This window comes from Rhizopus delemar, genomic scaffold (genome assembly GCF_000149305.1).
Source record: "Rhizopus delemar RA 99-880 supercont3.8 genomic scaffold, whole genome shotgun sequence".
Lineage (NCBI taxonomy): Eukaryota > Fungi > Mucoromycota > Mucoromycetes > Mucorales > Rhizopodaceae > Rhizopus > Rhizopus delemar.
This window is the reverse complement of record NW_027137834.1, coordinates 1,615,677-1,632,970: the sequence shown is the minus strand read 5'-3', so window position 1 is coordinate 1,632,970 and position 17,294 is coordinate 1,615,677. Positions and strand designations below refer to the sequence as shown.

The window sequence follows — 17,294 nt, the reverse complement described above, 5'->3', positions numbered from 1 at the left end:
GTCAAGAAAGAAAGTTTACAATAAAAGCAATGTATTTTGGGTGATATAAAAACGACCATGGTTTGATTAACAATGCCAAACGGCCTTGGTTATCTAAATGACAAGATAGACTTAATAGTTATTTTGGCTTTTAAAGGTATACGAGGCACAGAGTGTACTTTAATGATATTTTCGTAATTTTTTTTTTTCTTTTCCTTTGCTCGAAACATCCTTTTTTGGGCTTGGAAGAAAAGCTGGGCACTGTTACTTTCGTAGTATTAGTTTAGTCATTTTCATCTTCAACTTATCGTGTTCATCAGAAGAAAGAATGACTGCATTTTATATAGGTTCAAATGTGACGTTAATCCCTTAACACTGCAAAACGTAGGATAAACCATCGTAATTAGGATTAAAATCCAATATTTCACTTTCAGACGTAAGCTTTTTTTTTTTTTTTTTTTTTTTTTTTTTTTTTTTTTTTTTACTAATGCTTACCATTCCAACAAGCTATTATTCAGCTTTTGAAACTATACAGAATATTGAAGAATATTTTGAAGGCAAAGTCAATGTGGACAGACATGTTGAACTTGTTGAATTATCAAAGCAAATTGTCATTTTGACAGTTCACAATGCCAAATGTTTCTCTATGCAATGGCAAGCATTTTCTTCCGTCGATGTAAACCATCCTCCTGAGCTGTCTATTGTACATAGTATATACTAATTTCGTGTGAATAAGTGATTTCTAATTTACTTTTTCGGCTTTCATACTTTGCTTTCTTTAGTTACTTCATAAACTTGGTCAGTTTATATTTTCGAGTCGAGATTGTAAAAATGTGTTGGTGTCTGGCTACACTTTGGTAAATAATAGACTAGAGCTTTGCGATGGTAATTAACTATTACAAATGAATTAAAGGGAGTACGTGGTATTTGTGAAAGCTTTATAAATACTGCGATGGAAGAATTAAAGACAAAGAAAGCCTGGAAGTTACTTTATCAAAGGTAAGAAACAGCCAATACAATACAGGACCTAACAGCATAAAAGCGTAGGACCGATCGCGTTTTGTAAGTTGTTATTGGATCATATTATATTGGTTGGATTACCTAGTGGTTCATTCTATCAACTATCAGGTACCTTAAAAACCAGCTGTGATACACAATATGCTAAGTGATATCTGGCAGGTTATCCTATCAACGAATTGAATATACTCACTACACCATCCAGAAAAAGAGATGCGCCTGAGCCTTCAAAAACCATTGACTCAAAAGAATATATTAAGCGACCAAGGTTATCAAGAAGACAAAAGAAGAGAATGAGAACAATACCTGAATCAGAAGAATCAGCTGTATATAAGAAAAAGTCAATTGAAGTGAACATTGATCGTTCTATAGGTTATACATCATTTAGCCATCAAAGATCAATTGAGCCGCCTCCTATGCTTTTACCAAAAAATCGTAAAGAGTTAATCCTTGCACGAATATTGTTTGCTTACTATAAATACTTAGACATATTGCATGAAAGTCGTATGAAGAGAAAGGACTATATTAAGCAGTGCTTAGTAAAAATGTTCCCAAAAGAATTCACTACTCAAAAAAGGAAAAAAAAGTTTCTAAAAAGGTGTTTACCGATATCCAATATCATTGAAACAATCTATAAAAGACATAACCGATCAAGAACAATCTATACATTTAATGCAATTTGCCCAGAAAGAGTACGTGATATTTCAGAATAGCGCTTTCAGCTCTTTGATGAAGATGTATAGGAAATGAATAAAGATATTAAAAGTATGTCTCTGTCGTATGGACAAGTAGCATTCTTTTTGAAGGAGCAATTAAAAAAATCGATACCTTTAGAATTTTGGGGTTCTCAACATAATTTTGATGTCATCTTTAGAGGTAAATTGTAATTATATTAATCCCTTTTTTATAACAAATCTATTCTTAGCAATAAAACACTTTGTGGGAAGAAATAAGAATGAAAAAATATCAATGCACGAAATCCTACATCAATTTAAGGTAGGTCTAAACGATACAGGCTGACAAACAAAGTTCTAAACACGACGAGCAGATTAAAGATTGTCAATGGCTCTCACCAGCCTCTGGAAAAGCATCTTGTTTAGTGCCCAGCGACTTGGGGAAAAGAAAAACAGTTCTGATGCAAGCACTTCGTTGGGTCTTTCATGACTTTATCTCCATCTTTATTCGTTACTTCTTTTATGTAACCGAATTCTCGAACGAGGCATCCAAGTTGTTTTATTTTAGAAAGGATGTCTGGTATCGCATCACACAACCCTTTATTACAACTGTCATTCATAGTAATAATTATCATTTGATTAACCCAAGCGACATTCAGTCACTTAAATTAGGTGTAAGCAATGTAAGAATCGTACCTAAAAAACAAGGATTTAGATTGATTACCAATTTACAAAACACAGTAACCACCATAAGGAATCAATTTAATTATTGTTTTAACGCAGTAGAATAGACGCAATCTAGTTCAATGGAATCTAGACCTTCAGCAAATCGGATGCTGGAACCCATACTACAGACATTAAATTTTGAAAGAGTAAGCATAGGGAGATAGAAGGATATCATAACCTAAATCCTTATGTAGGAGCAGCATCCAGAAAGTGTAGGAAGTGCTGTACAATACCACCAACTGTTTGATAAATTGAAGAATTATAAACAAAAATTGAGACGTCTAAACTCGAGTAAAAGGTTCCTATCGACTCAACCCCCTCCCCATTTTCGATTTGTACTGAATGTTTTGTTTATTTAGTCTTTACTTTGTCAAGGTTGATATCGCAAGTTGCTTTGACACCATCGATCAAGATGTATTACTACAATCCTTAAAGGACACTTTGAAATCTGTAAATAGAATTGATTTATAGTTGAAGTATTAACGTTGATTAGGATAAGTATATTTACAGATATATTCATATTTGTAACTTGTCCTCAGGTGGTATTACCACTAAAGGTTCAAAAATTATTGGAACCCCAGGTAACTGTAACAAAAATAATAAATAGTTATTAACAGGCGATTATCAGATCGAATGGAATCATTATCAGAACACACTACCAAATTAAAAAACCTGAATCGAGGCGCAATCATTATTGATCAGGTAATTTTATACAACCAGCTTTTCGTTTGCATTCTTTCTTACCTTTTTATGTAGAATAGGAGTTATTCAAAGCAAATGAATGAAATACTCGAATTGCTGGAAGAGAATATAAAACGAAATGTGGTTCAGGTAATGGATTCCATTTTTACATTTTAGGGGGAGGGTTTACTCAGCTAAAGTATAGATTGGCAACAACTTCTATCAACGTAAAAGAGGTATACCTCAAGGTTCATGCTTATCAACTGCTCTTTGCGAGTAAATAGTTAATAATGTCACAACGATAATGATATACTTACTGCGTAGATAGTTTTTTCTTTGGAGCGTTTGAAAATAACAATTTATCATTTTTAAAAGAAGATTCCAATGGAGTAAGCGTAAACAAGAATGAAAAAGTATACAATTTATAAACAACCCAATGTAGCTATTATTACGCTATGTGGATGATTTTTTATATATAAGTCCTTATAGATATTATGCTCAAAGGTTTCTAGAGACAATGATTACAGGTAAGCACTTGTTGTTCTTATATGATGAATAACATTCGCCATGTTAGAATTACCAAGTTATGGGGTAGAAGTGAATCAAGATAAATGTTTTTCCAATCTAGATCAAGACATAAAGGAATTTCCCTGGCTAGGATACTTGTTTAACACTAAAAATCTAGATGTACACATTAACGTTACAAGTTATGCTTTCTTAGATATACAATCTGGAACCACTGTTGAATATAACAAGCAGCCAGGAAAAGCATTATTCTTTAGCCAAATGAGGTAAATGCTGCACCTTATTATATTTGCTTTAATTTATATCCCTGTTAGGTCGATTAAACATAAGCTACAAGACATACTTGTAAATCCAAGCTTCAACTCTAGACCAGCCATCATAAGAAATTTACATGATAACTTTTATATTGCAGCCAGAAAATTAGAAATTCATGTTAGCAAGATCTTAAAGAGCCCAGGTGGAAGATATAATGCAAAGTTTATGCTAGGTTAACGCAAATTTGCCTATGCATTGTTATACTAATTCTACTTATAGACATCATTTCTCGAATTGGAAATTTCATTATTGAAATGATACCTAATATGCTAAACAAGAAAGAAATACTTGTAGATTATCTTTTGACATATCAAATGGTGTTTAAAAAGAAAGAAGTACATAAAGAGCTTGTAGCTTATTTAGATAATGCATTGAAATCAGTTGTTTTAAAATACAAAAAATAAAAATACATTCTATTTTTGGTTATTTGGTATTTTCCTTGGTTGCCACCTCTGTTCTATGTGACGTGTTTTCTTCTAGTTCTCTAACCATTCAAACAATTTCAAGAACCTTTCTTTCTTTAATATTTAAGCGTTGTTGAACTCAGCGCATATAAAATGAAAAGCCTTAATTCAGAAACGATCGCCAAGGCCTTAAAAGGTGGAGGTCTATCTTCCCGGCAAAAAATCTCAGAAGCAAGAGCTGCTTGGGACAATGATTCATTCTTCTTTCCAAACAAGGATGAATTTTTACTTTCTTGGATCTGTACTTGCTTTGCTAAACCCAACATGAAAAAGTAGGCTAGAAATAATCGCACTTTGTATTGGCTATTGACACGCATTTATGCAGGGCTGATGATTGCTGTATATTCAACATTGATTATTGGACATTGCTTGTAGAGCTTTTACAGCATTATAGATTACGATTTTTACAAGATCGTAAACGATCCACACCCTTCATTTCTGTCAATCTACTCGGTTCTGCTTCCTTGCTTTTGCAGGATATCTACAGCACATCAAGTAAAACCGATGCACACCAAAAAGACGAGTTTTTATCTCTCATAGGTCAATGTTTGGAATTATTATTTTCTGACAGTTGCTCATCATCCTACCGACCTGCATTTGAACATGTTTCAGCCATAGTAGACCAAATCTTGATTGCCTTGGAGATACAGATTAGTCAAGCTGAAGGATCAGCTCTAGACAAACTTGTATGCACGGCTCAGTTGATCTTACGCAAGTTTGATACTCAACTTGTACTTGCTGCCAACCAGAAGAAAGTTTTTTTTACTCTTATAGAGAAAACTCTTTGTAAATTGCTCAGTCTACGATATCAGCTGAATGCAATCAACAAAGATGGAAAGTTCTCGGATATTATTCAACAAACTACACAAATCATATGCAATGGATTGTTTCATCCAGATATTATTTTAGAGTATACATCTGTTTTAAAAGACGTATCTGTGGACAATGATGATTCAGTCACTATGAAACAGACATCCTACGTTACTAAACTATTTGAATTATTGGAAACTATGGTGAGTGAAAAAGATCAAATGTTATATGGTAAGAAATTTGAAAAGAGATTTGAATATATGCTAAATTTATGTTAAGCTGTTGATATTACACCCATACTGTTACATGCTTTTCTTGATTCATTTAGACAAAAACGCACTAGCGGAGGAGCGACACAGAATATGAATAGAAGAGTTGAATTTGGCATGTTTATACAATTATTGAAGATCATCCGACCAGTTGAAGAACACAACAAATCTGCCTATCTTGAAACACTCTTGCGTTTATTAAAGAAGGTTTTATCAACAAGTTTATATAGTGCACGTAATGATGATATTAGCAAAGAACAATTCAACATGTTAAACACTATATCTGCACTCGTTACAGATTATACAAAAAATAAAGGTAACAGGAGACATACAAAAATACAGACAGCGACTGAAGAAAGGTGTTGTTTTTAGAGTACGATCAAGGGAATGTTTTGGAGATATTGGAAACTCTTTTGCAAATTGATCTTTATCTAGTTGAACCTCGACTTCAGCTTCTTTGGCCGATTATGTTAAATGTGAGTAAAAAGACTGCTTTCCCCAATCACTCTTATATTGACTATATTAAAATAGCCTTTGGATCAAGCTGAAAAGTCGTGTATACTATTTGCGACGTCAGTTCTGAATGCCTTTACTGCCTCAAGGCAGATGGATACCTTTGTAGAAGACCTGATTAGACACATCAATAAAATGGAAACCGACAACTTGTTTGAAATTTTGAAAAAACCACTTTTTAGAAGGGATTTTTTGAATGTGTTCGTATCTTCAGCTAAACATATTTATAGCCAAAAGGTCTAAACATGATTTTTCGTAGATTTTCTGCATCTGTATCCAAGCATATGCCTGCCCCACAAGCTCTAGGTATCTTTGAGCAATTTTCTCAAAGTCTGACTTCCGTCAACCATGAGATGAAGCAGGACAAACAAGTCGTAAAAAAAAGAAAAATTATGCCAGATAGAAATCGCTTTGCATTGATCTCTGTTTATTTCTGCAATTTTATCTCATCTCTTAAACTCAACCCACGTCAACGCCAAACTCTTGAAGATCCCTCACTAGCTTTGCTCGATAAATTTATAAAGCCAAGTATTAGTAACTGGAATGTAAAGACAATTCACAATACATTTATACCTGCCATACAAGTTCATTCTGCTCTAATTCACGCCTTGTGTGAACACTATACACAAAAAATATCAAATGAAAAGCTTGTATGGTTTGAAAACTTGCTTGTTACTATCTTTAAAACTGTTAAGCAACATGACAGTTCCTCAGCGCGAACAGCTACCGTTTTGTGTGTATGTATAATATTTTCTTTCATCAAATTGTAGACTAATTCATTTTATTTGTTAAAAAAAAAGGCCAATGCTATGCTGCAACATATATATTATTACACTTTCTTGTTACAGAAAAGACCATTGAATGAAACAGTGTGCATTTCAAACCTTATCATAGACTTTGTTGAGGAATCTGATAATGCTCCATGGTATATGCATACAGTATGGGATGGATCTATATCAAGCATCAAAAACAAAAATCAAATGAAAATTGCATGCTGGAAGCTAATTACCGATGAATGGTTTGAAACAATAGTGTAAGTAAACAATCATAATCATAACTTGTAAAATGTTGACCTATAAAAATTCGCAGCCAATGTCTTGAAGAGCAACGGGCTAAAGAATTTATTGCTATTATTTATGATACAATGAAATACGAAGATGAATCTACAGATCAGTATATTACAGCATCAAAATTGACTAAAAGCTTGTTAAGACGTGCCAACTTTTATGAAGCAAAATGCTCAAAAGGTAAACTTATTCGTTCTATACTCTACACAGCGAGCCTAATGATTTTTCCTTTTTTAGAATGGAGCATACAGACCTTTTTGAACAATATTGTTCACTTATTCAAAACAAAGTTACACGCTGAGTATTCTGATCCTATTTTAAACAGCGCTGCTCAAATGGTATCTAATCTTAATATCAAAGAAGCTTTTGTATTGGACAAAATTGCCATAAAAGATCTTTTAGAGAACATTCAAAGCAAAAACGTAGCGATACAAGAGGATATTGAGCAAGATATGATGAGTGGTGTTCAAGAACTGGATGTTCTCTTGAAGATCCTGTTGATTTTTCCTAGTGAATACTTTGAAAAAAATGAGCGTACACTTGTCGTGTACATCGCTACGCTGGTCGATATCTGGTGTGTCTCCAATATTCAATTAGATCCTTTAGTTCGTTCCAAAATCTCTCTGACATGCAAAAGTCTTTCTTTACAGTTTATCCACTTTTTCAGCATCCATAGTGTTCTTGTAAGTTCATCCTATCTTTAGGCTTAAAATGGAAAATACTGAACGATTTGTTTTAGGGATTTGATTCTAAAATTTTGGCATGGCTAATTACATCTAGCCGTCAGCTTTCATCCAGCAGTTCACATGTTTGCAAAAGTACATCAACTATATTGGGAAAGCTTTCAGATAAACTTGAGGAAAGCATTTTGCGAAGGGTAATTGCCTTTGCTGGTGCCAAATCACCTGAAAAGCACGCAGCACAGTATTTGACAGACACTGCTCAACGATGTATTAACAATACAAATCAATATATTACCAATGGCTTACCTACTGAAACTGTCAGTTTATTAAATGCCATGGTATCTTTTTTAAATACTAGGTAGACAAGGAAAAGATATATTCTATATTGTAGATTTTTACTTTTTAAATAGAAAAACCTCATCAGACATTGATCTTTCCAATGTCATCTATGTATATGATACAATCACTACAGTTAGCAATGATGTTGTTAAAGCACTTGATAATGTCAAAGCTGTCATTGTTTCAGCTGTAGAAGGAATCAAACAAAGTACTCAAAATGAAGAGGGTAATCTCATGTCACAATATACCAGTGATTTTGAAAATGCTACACGTACATTATACTTGGCACGTTTGTTACATGAATACTTGAAGCCTTTACGTAACAGTATCGATAAAGGTAAATTAAAAGCAAGAGGAGAATAACTATAATTAAGATATAATATGCTTATGTGGGTCTTTTACATATAGTGCTTTCTACTAAAGAACTATCACGAAGTTTGATGGGGCTTGCGTCACCAGTTATTCAATTGCTGCAATCAACGCTTGATAGTAATGGCTCGAATACTGTAATTTGTCATATGGCTACTGAGTTTATTGCCGCTTTTTGTTCTATGCCTTCAAGTCATCAACATTTAAAAGCATCCAAGCATATTCTAGCTACATTTTGGTTTATTTATTCTCTTATTTATAACGCAGGTAAGCTTTTATTAGTTTGTTGTGATTATAATAGTCTTTAACATTTGTTCTAGGTGATATGGCTTCTGTTGAGCTCCTATCAAATGCTTTTGTATCTTGGATTAAAGGTTCATCAAGAGAGCAATTTGATCTTATTGTTGAAGGATTTATAGAGCAAGCAGAAGAACAAGTAGCTAACCGAAGTTGTGTTGAAAAAAAGCAAAAGCAAGTGATTTTCGTACGATTATTGTTATTATTATTTGGTGCTAGCAGCGATTGTAAGTCATTTATGCCCTTAATTCAAACATGTTTTAGTGACATTATTCTTATATATAGATCAAAAAACAAGATTGAAAAAACAACTTCCTGTTTTTATCATCAAAGTTACACTCATTGCAGAGAGAGTAATTTCTTTGGAGTTTATGCAAACGATGTTGAAATTACTTGCACAGTTAACAGTAGACGAAGTAAATGTTGATATGATACTTGAAAAACACATAAGCTTACAATCTTTCATTAGTCTTATCGTTTATCTAGTTTTGATGTTTCTTTGATACTCTCATGCCTTGTACAAATTGCACGCCCAGAAGCATCTAAAATACTCAAGAATCAAATCAATAAGCAATCTGCACATGATATATTCTCAGATATTTGCAATATTCTATCAAACTTGACGGGGCACTATAAAGAACAGTTAATAGATGTATTACCGCCATACATTGCTATTACTCAAGCGTTATTGCATTGTTTCAAATCTGGGCATGTTTTACTTGTCAATGGTCTGGACGCAAGCCCCAAAAAACGTAAGAACGATGCGGATAACAAGAAACCGTTGGCTGTCCCTCGTACTATTGCGCTATTATCTGATTTTGCGCCACTCAATGACATAGCGGCTCAGCACTATGCTCGTTTATTGAAAACAATAGTTCAAAAGCAGCATTCTTACATGACAATGAAGACAAACAGGAGTAATCAGTCGTTGATTAAGGCCATTGCGAAACATACACCCTCATTGCTGATTGAATACTTCACAATTCAGTCTAACGCTACTATGAGCATCCTTCAACCCAGTACAAAATCGCTTCTTACTAATGCGCTGTATGACATTTTAGATATTTGCTCAGATAACGATCGCGCTTTTATCATGGCTTGCTTAGATGCTTCTGGAAAATTATTATTTAAAGAATTTTATAATAATTGGAAGGAAAACCACAAGTATTCAGGTCAATAAACTTTGTAGATTTGATAGATACTTTTGTTTATATACGTTTATTATGGCAATTGTATTTTTTTTCGTTAGGTTAATTTTTTTTTACAGATGTTATTGTTATAAGAAACCACGAGAAATAGATTTATGTTCTATGAGCGTAATTCTTTAGCAATGTTGTAACAACTGGATAAATTAGTGTGAATAGTCTGTTTGTTGAAAAATCATACTAGTTCTTACTAAACATCTAGTATAAAATACTTTCGTATTACTTGTATAAAACTATCTAAGAGACAATAATCTTCTAATAAGGTAGGATAAATAGATTATTGTGACAGCAGTTAACCTAATTAAATTTTCAACATGAATAACGTAATAAATAATTACCTGTATCCCTCACTTTTCTTATATTATAATTGCTACTGTAATATATTCAGCTAGCTATACTTAAAAGAAGGTTTTCCTTTACGCGCTTTATAAGTTCATCGGTTCAAGTGACACAAGTTCAATTGAAAGCTGAATTCTAAATCAGGTTCTTTTTCATTTTTCTCTTTTAATTCGTGTAGGTTCATCTAGTAAAAAATGAGTGGTCCTTATTACAATACCCCTCCTGGCCAGCCACATATCAATGCTCCTTCTGGATTTTCACCCGTGCACACTCCTACATTTCAACAGCCTGCAGATGTTGGCCGAAAGTCCAAAAGGTACTATCCCCAATTACCTTCTCAAGTTTCTCCTGTAGCACAACCATCTGTCTACCAGCAGCCAACACATCCTGTTAGCCAACAGCAAACGCCTCAGCAAATAGCACCCATTTACCAAGACAGTGCCTACACCTCACCTGTGCCTCAAAAGGCAACCTATGACACTGGTTATAATCAAGCTTTGACTGGTATGGCTAATATGAATGTGTACAGCGGTGTTCCACCACCAACTGCAAGAGAAGATGTATCGCTAATTGGGCAGCCACCACTTGTTCAAGATTTACACCGTAAGCCGCCTGCAATTCGTTTACCCCCCAATGTAATATTAAACTCTGTCTTCTCAGCATCGTTAATTCTAACATGTACCCATACCATTAGATGTCTGTTACAAATTCCGTTTTTGTTCAAGTAGATTCCCACTTTAAACGATCAACTGTGAATGCGTTTCCACAAACGAAAGCTTTACATAAAAAATCAAAACTGCCTTTATCATTAGTTATTCAGCCTTATTTGAACGCTAAAACGGAGAAGGTATTAGAATATATACTTTATAAATGAAATGTGAATTATTAAATGTGTAAAAATTTGGATATTAGAAAACAGTTCCTACGGTGCCTGATACAACAGTAGCTCGCTGCTCTCGATGTAAGACATACATAAACCCTTTTGTAAAGTTCTCTGCTGGTGCATTGCAATGGACCTGTAATATGTGTGGCATGAGTAACGAAGGTAAGAGAAGGAGAAACTTTTGAATCGGAAAGGAAAGTATAAATGTTTCTTTTCTCTTGCAGTACCACAAGCGTTTGACTGGGACATAATTAATCAGCAACATGCGGATCGATACAGTCGGCCTGAACTCAACTATGGATGTGTTGACTTTGTTGCTCCTGCAGATTATATTGTTCGTCCTCCTCAGCCACCCTCATATGTTTTTATTATTGACATTTCCTTTCAATCAGTGCAAGCAGGTATGGTAAGCGTTGTCGCCGATGCTATTAAGGAATCACTTGATAAAATCCCCAACGAAGATGGACGTGCTCAGATTGCGTTTATTACTGTGGATAATGCTATTGGATTCTATAAGCTTTTAGGACGAGAACCAGAAATGCTAATCGTGGGTGAATTGAATGATATTTATTTGCCTCGAATGGCATCAGACTTGATTGTGAATTTAGTTGAAGCAAGAAACATGATTGACAACTTATTAGAAAAAATGAAATCTATGCACAATCAATCCCAGTCGTCCTCCAATTGTTTAGGATCTGCTCTACAGGCAGCACGTAAATTACTGGTAAGGTTATAGATTATATCATTTGAGTCTATTTTTTGATTGATAGCGCTTTATAGTCACCAACTGGTGGTAAGATTATTTGTTTTCAAGCAAGTTTACCCAACATAGGAGAAGGTGTAATTAAACCAAAGCAGGATAGCAGCAAATCTGCATTAGATGCTCCTCTCACAACAGCCTCCACCTCTTTCTATAGGACATTTGCTGGAGAATGTACTAAATCCCAAGTATGTGCCGATATGTTTGTATTTGGAAATCAATTTGCAGATGTGGCCACACTAAGTAAGTCTATATTTGAAAGAGGCTGGTTTGTAATACGTGTTTAGCTAAATGAATTGCTTAGATGTCATTCCTCGTTTTACAGGTGGCCAAACTCACTTTTATCCAGGATTCCATGCTGGCAACCAAGCAGAGAGTGTTCGATTAAAGCAAGAAATAATTGCTCTTTTATCAGAAGAGATTGGGCTAGAAGCTGTAATGCGTACTCGATGTTCGGAAGGTATCATATGCAAAGCATTCTACGGTAACTTTACGACACGCGTACCAGATGTAATGGCTTTACCCAATGTACCTCGAGGCCAATCTTATTGCGTTGAATTGGATCTTGAGGAAGATATTCAATCATCTTGTGTATTCTTTCAAACTGCTTTGCTTTATACAACTTGCTTTGGTGAACGTCGCATACGTGTTATGAATCTTTGTCTTCCAGTCACAAAAAGTATGAGTGAGCTGTATTCTTCTGCTGATCAAGTTATTATTGCCCGCGCTCTATGTCATCAAGGTACCGGCAAGGATATTATTGAACTAAATTGTGACTAACTCAGCTATGATATGAATAGCCATTGATAAAGGTGCTAACGGAAAATTAAGGGATTCAAGAGACTATTTGTCTAAGCAAACAATAGAAATTTGCACGGCTTATGGAAAAGAAATTTTGGGGCTTCAATCTGCTCCATCTCACTTAACATTATGTCGTGAATTAAGTTTGCTCCCTCTGTTTGTTCTCGGTTTGTTAAAATCCGTAAGTTTACTCTTTTATTTTGGCAGTAGGTGTTTCATAAATATAACACTTATCATCGTTATTAGGAAGCATTCAATGACTCAGGAGTCATCCATCCAGATATACGTGCACAATGTGCCGTTTTGCTACGTACTCTTCCTACTGACTCATGGTTAAGTTTAGTACACCCAAATTTTTACTGTATTCATAACATGCCTCAGTTTGTAAGTAAAAATTAAAATACAATACAAATGTGCACATTCCTTATACATTACTATAGGCTGGAACTATAGATGAAAGAACAGGAAAATGTATATTTCCACCCAACGCCAACTTGTCTAGTGAGAATTTAGAACCTCACGGCTGTTATATGGTTGAGAATGGGCAAAATATATTTATATGGATTGGTAAGCAGGCAGTTCCTCAACTATGTAAGGATTTGTTGGGAGCCCCTTCTATACAGGAAGTTAAATCAGGACAGGTAAAAACTTATAAAGAAATTGAATAAGCTTTCAGTTATAACTTTACATTTGAACTAGATGGCTATTTTACCTCGCATAAAATCACCTATTTCTGAAAGACTAAATACGATTATTCAGCAGCTGCGATCCGAACGTCAAGTTACATATTACCCATCCATTTACATCGTTAAAGAAGACGGAGACCCTGCATTACGTGCTAGATTCTTAGGCCAACTATTAGAAGATCGACAGCCTAATGGCCCAGTTACTGCTGGAGCTAATCAAGAGATAGTTAATTCAGGAATGAGTTATTTTCAATGGTTAGGATTTATTAGAGCAAAATGTCAATAAAGCAATTCTTTTATTCATTAGTATTATTTGCTAATACGTTTTATTCTAAAATTATTGGTGTGCTTCTGAGAAAAAATGGTGCAAAAGTAAAAATAAATTTAGCATAGAAGCAGAAAAAATTTTGAGCAAAAGTAGAAGAAAAATTGGTGCAAAACATCGAATAAGAATAATAGCAATAATGAGTACATCTAATAAAAGAAAAAAAATTAGCAAGCAGAAAATAGATAATATATCAATACATGAAACTTACCAATTGTGTTACCTTGTGAGAATAAAAAGATTATAAAATTCAACGGGATTGAAAAAAGTTGTATATCTATTTAATATCATTGTATCCAGTATTTATATCCTTTTCATGAAAATTCAATTAAATCCTTTCAAGATGCTTTAGTTAACTATAGCTGTAGGTCTAGTATAAATAAATTTTAATATGCTGTTCTTGGTTATGTAAGTGGGTTGTTTATTAAGTAAATCTATTGTTCATTTATATCTCATTACATCAGGAGCTATATTAAAACAGCCTGTATTGAGTTAAAGGAGTGGAATTAATTATAACCAAATGATAGAGAAAAGACTGAAATAAATATTTGTAAAACATTCACTACTCTGATTTCTTATAAGTTGAATATGAATTATGTTTAAAATATGTTGGGATACGGCATTACCCCCTTCCAGGTCGTACCAACTTCTGCAGTTAGATTCATGAGTGCTCAATTGTGAAGACGAATGTAAGTAAAGTTCTCTGTCGTATAATATTGAGCAAAGCAATATATTACAGTGATAATATAATTCGTAGGTATATGCTATAAGAATGAGTACGTAGCAACATGTGAAAGGTTTTCGATGTTGACGATTCTACTTGTGAACGAAACTACAGACGGAATATGAGTTGACATTGTAAAGTGTATTGTTAGCTTTGAAATATTGATAGGTTGCGGAAGCCTTTTTTTTTTTTTTTGTAGAGGCTAGAAAACCAGTTTTTACTATAATGAATAAGCGAATAAAGGCACATGTTAGACAGCGGTGAACTTCTTGACTTCGGATAGGCAAAATAGAATTAACTAACTTGGGGATAAGCGAGTATTATAAAGGGGAGTTCAGTGCAGTAAATTGCATTGACACAATCATAAGCAAAATCTGATTATGGACAATGGTAGGATCAAATGGCGCGTCTTCGAGTATAAATCGCCAATATGCCTTCCATATCTCAAGAAAAGTAAAACCAACGATACTATCATTTTAGATGAATCAAAGTTTCTGTCGAGGAAAGATCATATTGTAAAGAGCTTGTCGAATAGCTGACAACTCGACGTCCATAACACCAAAAACCTGACGCCAAATGAAACGCCAGATTGTGAGCTTTCTTGGGACACAAAAGAGTGAAATATTTAGGATGTTTCATAACATCAACGGAAGTACATAAACGGCAAGAAAGTCCACATGATGTATCCATCATTCATAACTCGATATGAAAGCAGTATTAATAAGCTACATGTAAAATATATCCAGTAGATAGGCTACAGGTTAATTTGGATAATCTTCATTAAGGATAATATGCTGCATAATTGCACGGTTAAATTATATTAAATCTAGGAACTAAACCTCATTCAGCTGTGGTCAATCATATACGCGTATACTATGGATAAATGCTTATGATGACAAATATAACAATGGAAGAACACATAACCCTTATCTATTTGTCATCAACTACAGTAGGTGAAAAAAGTGTTGCAACCTTAGTTCAATTCTCGCTTAATTCCATGTTCCAGGCAAACTAATGCACAGAAGCGTCTTTCCTGTTAAAGCACAAAGGTACCTTCTGTTGTACTTATATTAATACTATTAAAATGATTTATACAGTGGGTGGACTAATTGTCCCAGTGTTTGAACTTTTTTTACTTTCGACTCCATAACTCGACCAATTCTTAGGCTATGCGGCTAGATCTATGATCATTAGAAAGGCTGCAGTCCGTACTACATCATATAATAAACTCAGACTTCGGAGATTACGCACTCTGAGTTAATAAGCGATAGAAAAAAAACACCGCACTGGGACAATTTTTCCGCTACCCGCTTATTTTGCAATGCATTCCAAACATCGCTTTCTTATCAATCAGAAATCACCGGAATTTGCATACCAACCTTATCTATGACAATCTATGACTCATACCTTTAATGTAAAGTATAAATAGCCTTACGTTATCATTTTTTTTTTACAATATTCTTAGTCTCTTTCTATACTGTACTTTTTCATCTTTATCTTGCCTCAAATGACTCGTACTATCAGCAAATCTGTTCAAAATCAAATCCAATTGCTCTTGGCTAGTAACATGACATATGAACAAGTTATGGAACGCATTCCCGGATTGAAAAAATCCACTTTAGGTAGGTATGCCAACAAGTTCTTTCCAAATCGGATGAAGGCAACCCCTGGTCGAAGGGCAACTATTGGTGAAACTACCAAGTCATACATCCGTAGACAAGTAATAAAGGGTGAATTCAAGACAGCGAAAGCAGTACATCAATATCTGAATGGTTTGGGGTATACTATTGGTTATTCTGGGGTCTTAAAACTTCTTAAAAGTATGAACTTCAGAGCTAAAATTAAAGCCAAGAAGCCTCTGCTTAGTAAGCAGCACAAGGAACGACGTTTAGCATGGACTATGGCTCACAAAGACTGGACAACCGATGATTGGAGGCGTATGGTGTTTAGTGATGAGACTAAAGTCAATGTTTTTGGATCGGACGGTTGCAAGTATTACTGGAGTCGACCAGACTATGCATTGCAGCCTTATCACTTAGACCTTACAGTAAAAGGTGGCAAAGGAAGTGTCATGGTATGGGGTTGTATCACTTACGATGGACCTGGGTATGCTTGTTGGATACATGATGGGACTATGAAAGCTGTAGATTATGTAAATATCTTAGAAACTACCCTTATGGACAGCTTAAAGTACTATGGATACAATCCTGAGGATATCTATTTTCAACAAGATAAGGATCCTAAGCACACTTCGAAGCTTGCTAAGCAATGGTTTGTGGATAACAACTTCAACAGTGATCATATCTATAGCTGGCCAGCCCAAATTCCCGATTTAAACCCTATTGAACACGTATGGCATCACCTTAAACTCAAGCTGAGTGTATATGACACTAAGGCTAAAGGTGTACATGAGTTATGGGAAAGAATTGAAAAAGAATGGAATACTTTTACAGTGGATGAGTGTAGACGATATATAGATAGCATGCCTGACCGTTGCAAAGCAGTTATTAAAGCTAAAGGGGGACATACCCGCTATTAAATAAAATTTATGCTCAAACGGAAAAATTGTCCCAGTGCTGTGTTTTTTTTCTATCGCTGATTAACTCAGACTGCCTAAACTCCGAGCTCTGAGTTTTTGGTATAATGTAGTACGGACTGCGGCCTTTCTAACGATTATAGAACTACCCGCATAGCCTAAGAATTGGTCGAGTTATGGAGTCGAAAGTAAAAAATGTTGAAACTGAAGTGTTTTTAAGTATTTAAAATATGAAAAAGAAGAATTAACGAGACCGAACAATAGTTCTAAAGTCGAATTACTTTTATTAAAGAAAGATTCCAAGGCT

General features: G+C 34.5%; 7 protein-coding genes across 7 annotated transcripts; all 7 read left to right on the top strand.

The window, feature by feature from the left end:
* Window positions 1–466: 466 nt before the first annotated feature.
* RO3G_10811 (uncharacterized protein) lies at window positions 467–1,148 on the top strand (the record flags this gene model as incomplete). The annotated part of the gene is made up of 4 exons (XM_067665395.1): window positions 467–655; window positions 762–836; window positions 893–978; window positions 1,085–1,148. The coding sequence occupies 4 exons, from the start codon at window positions 467–469 to the stop codon at window positions 1,146–1,148; spliced, it is 414 nt and encodes a 137-aa protein (XP_067521496.1).
* A 983-nt stretch (window positions 1,149–2,131) lies between these two features.
* On the top strand, window positions 2,132–3,157 carry RO3G_10810 (uncharacterized protein; the record flags this gene model as incomplete). The annotated part of the gene is made up of 5 exons (XM_067665394.1): window positions 2,132–2,410; window positions 2,591–2,637; window positions 2,756–2,846; window positions 2,890–2,977; window positions 3,153–3,157. The coding sequence occupies 5 exons, from the start codon at window positions 2,132–2,134 to the stop codon at window positions 3,155–3,157; spliced, it is 510 nt and encodes a 169-aa protein (XP_067521495.1).
* Window positions 3,158–3,216: 59 nt separating this feature from the next.
* Window positions 3,217–3,688, top strand: RO3G_10809 (uncharacterized protein; the record flags this gene model as incomplete). The annotated part of the gene is made up of 5 exons (XM_067665393.1): window positions 3,217–3,227; window positions 3,283–3,353; window positions 3,402–3,466; window positions 3,567–3,604; window positions 3,652–3,688. The coding sequence occupies 5 exons, from the start codon at window positions 3,217–3,219 to the stop codon at window positions 3,686–3,688; spliced, it is 222 nt and encodes a 73-aa protein (XP_067521494.1).
* A 786-nt stretch (window positions 3,689–4,474) lies between these two features.
* On the top strand, window positions 4,475–4,999 carry RO3G_10808 (uncharacterized protein; the record flags this gene model as incomplete). Its single annotated transcript, XM_067665392.1, has 3 exons — window positions 4,475–4,653; window positions 4,776–4,876; window positions 4,953–4,999. The coding sequence occupies 3 exons, from the start codon at window positions 4,475–4,477 to the stop codon at window positions 4,997–4,999; spliced, it is 327 nt and encodes a 108-aa protein (XP_067521493.1).
* A 2,118-nt stretch (window positions 5,000–7,117) lies between these two features.
* RO3G_10807 (uncharacterized protein) lies at window positions 7,118–9,908 on the top strand (the record flags this gene model as incomplete). Its single annotated transcript, XM_067665391.1, has 8 exons — window positions 7,118–7,220; window positions 7,278–7,723; window positions 7,780–8,081; window positions 8,134–8,399; window positions 8,471–8,698; window positions 8,752–8,955; window positions 9,014–9,144; window positions 9,198–9,908. The coding sequence occupies 8 exons, from the start codon at window positions 7,118–7,120 to the stop codon at window positions 9,906–9,908; spliced, it is 2,391 nt and encodes a 796-aa protein (XP_067521492.1).
* A 558-nt stretch (window positions 9,909–10,466) lies between these two features.
* RO3G_10806 (uncharacterized protein) lies at window positions 10,467–13,688 on the top strand (the record flags this gene model as incomplete). The annotated part of the gene is made up of 11 exons (XM_067665390.1): window positions 10,467–10,907; window positions 11,093–11,119; window positions 11,185–11,317; window positions 11,380–11,879; window positions 11,926–11,948; window positions 12,073–12,158; window positions 12,220–12,594; window positions 12,716–12,897; window positions 12,963–13,100; window positions 13,157–13,357; window positions 13,416–13,688. 11 exons carry the CDS (start codon window positions 10,467–10,469, stop codon window positions 13,686–13,688), a joined length of 2,379 nt encoding a protein of 792 aa, XP_067521491.1.
* Window positions 13,689–15,958: 2,270 nt separating this feature from the next.
* RO3G_10805 (uncharacterized protein) lies at window positions 15,959–16,990 on the top strand (the record flags this gene model as incomplete). Its single annotated transcript, XM_067665389.1, has 1 exon — window positions 15,959–16,990. The coding sequence occupies one exon, from the start codon at window positions 15,959–15,961 to the stop codon at window positions 16,988–16,990; it is 1,032 nt and encodes a 343-aa protein (XP_067521490.1).
* Window positions 16,991–17,294: the final 304 nt, after the last annotated feature.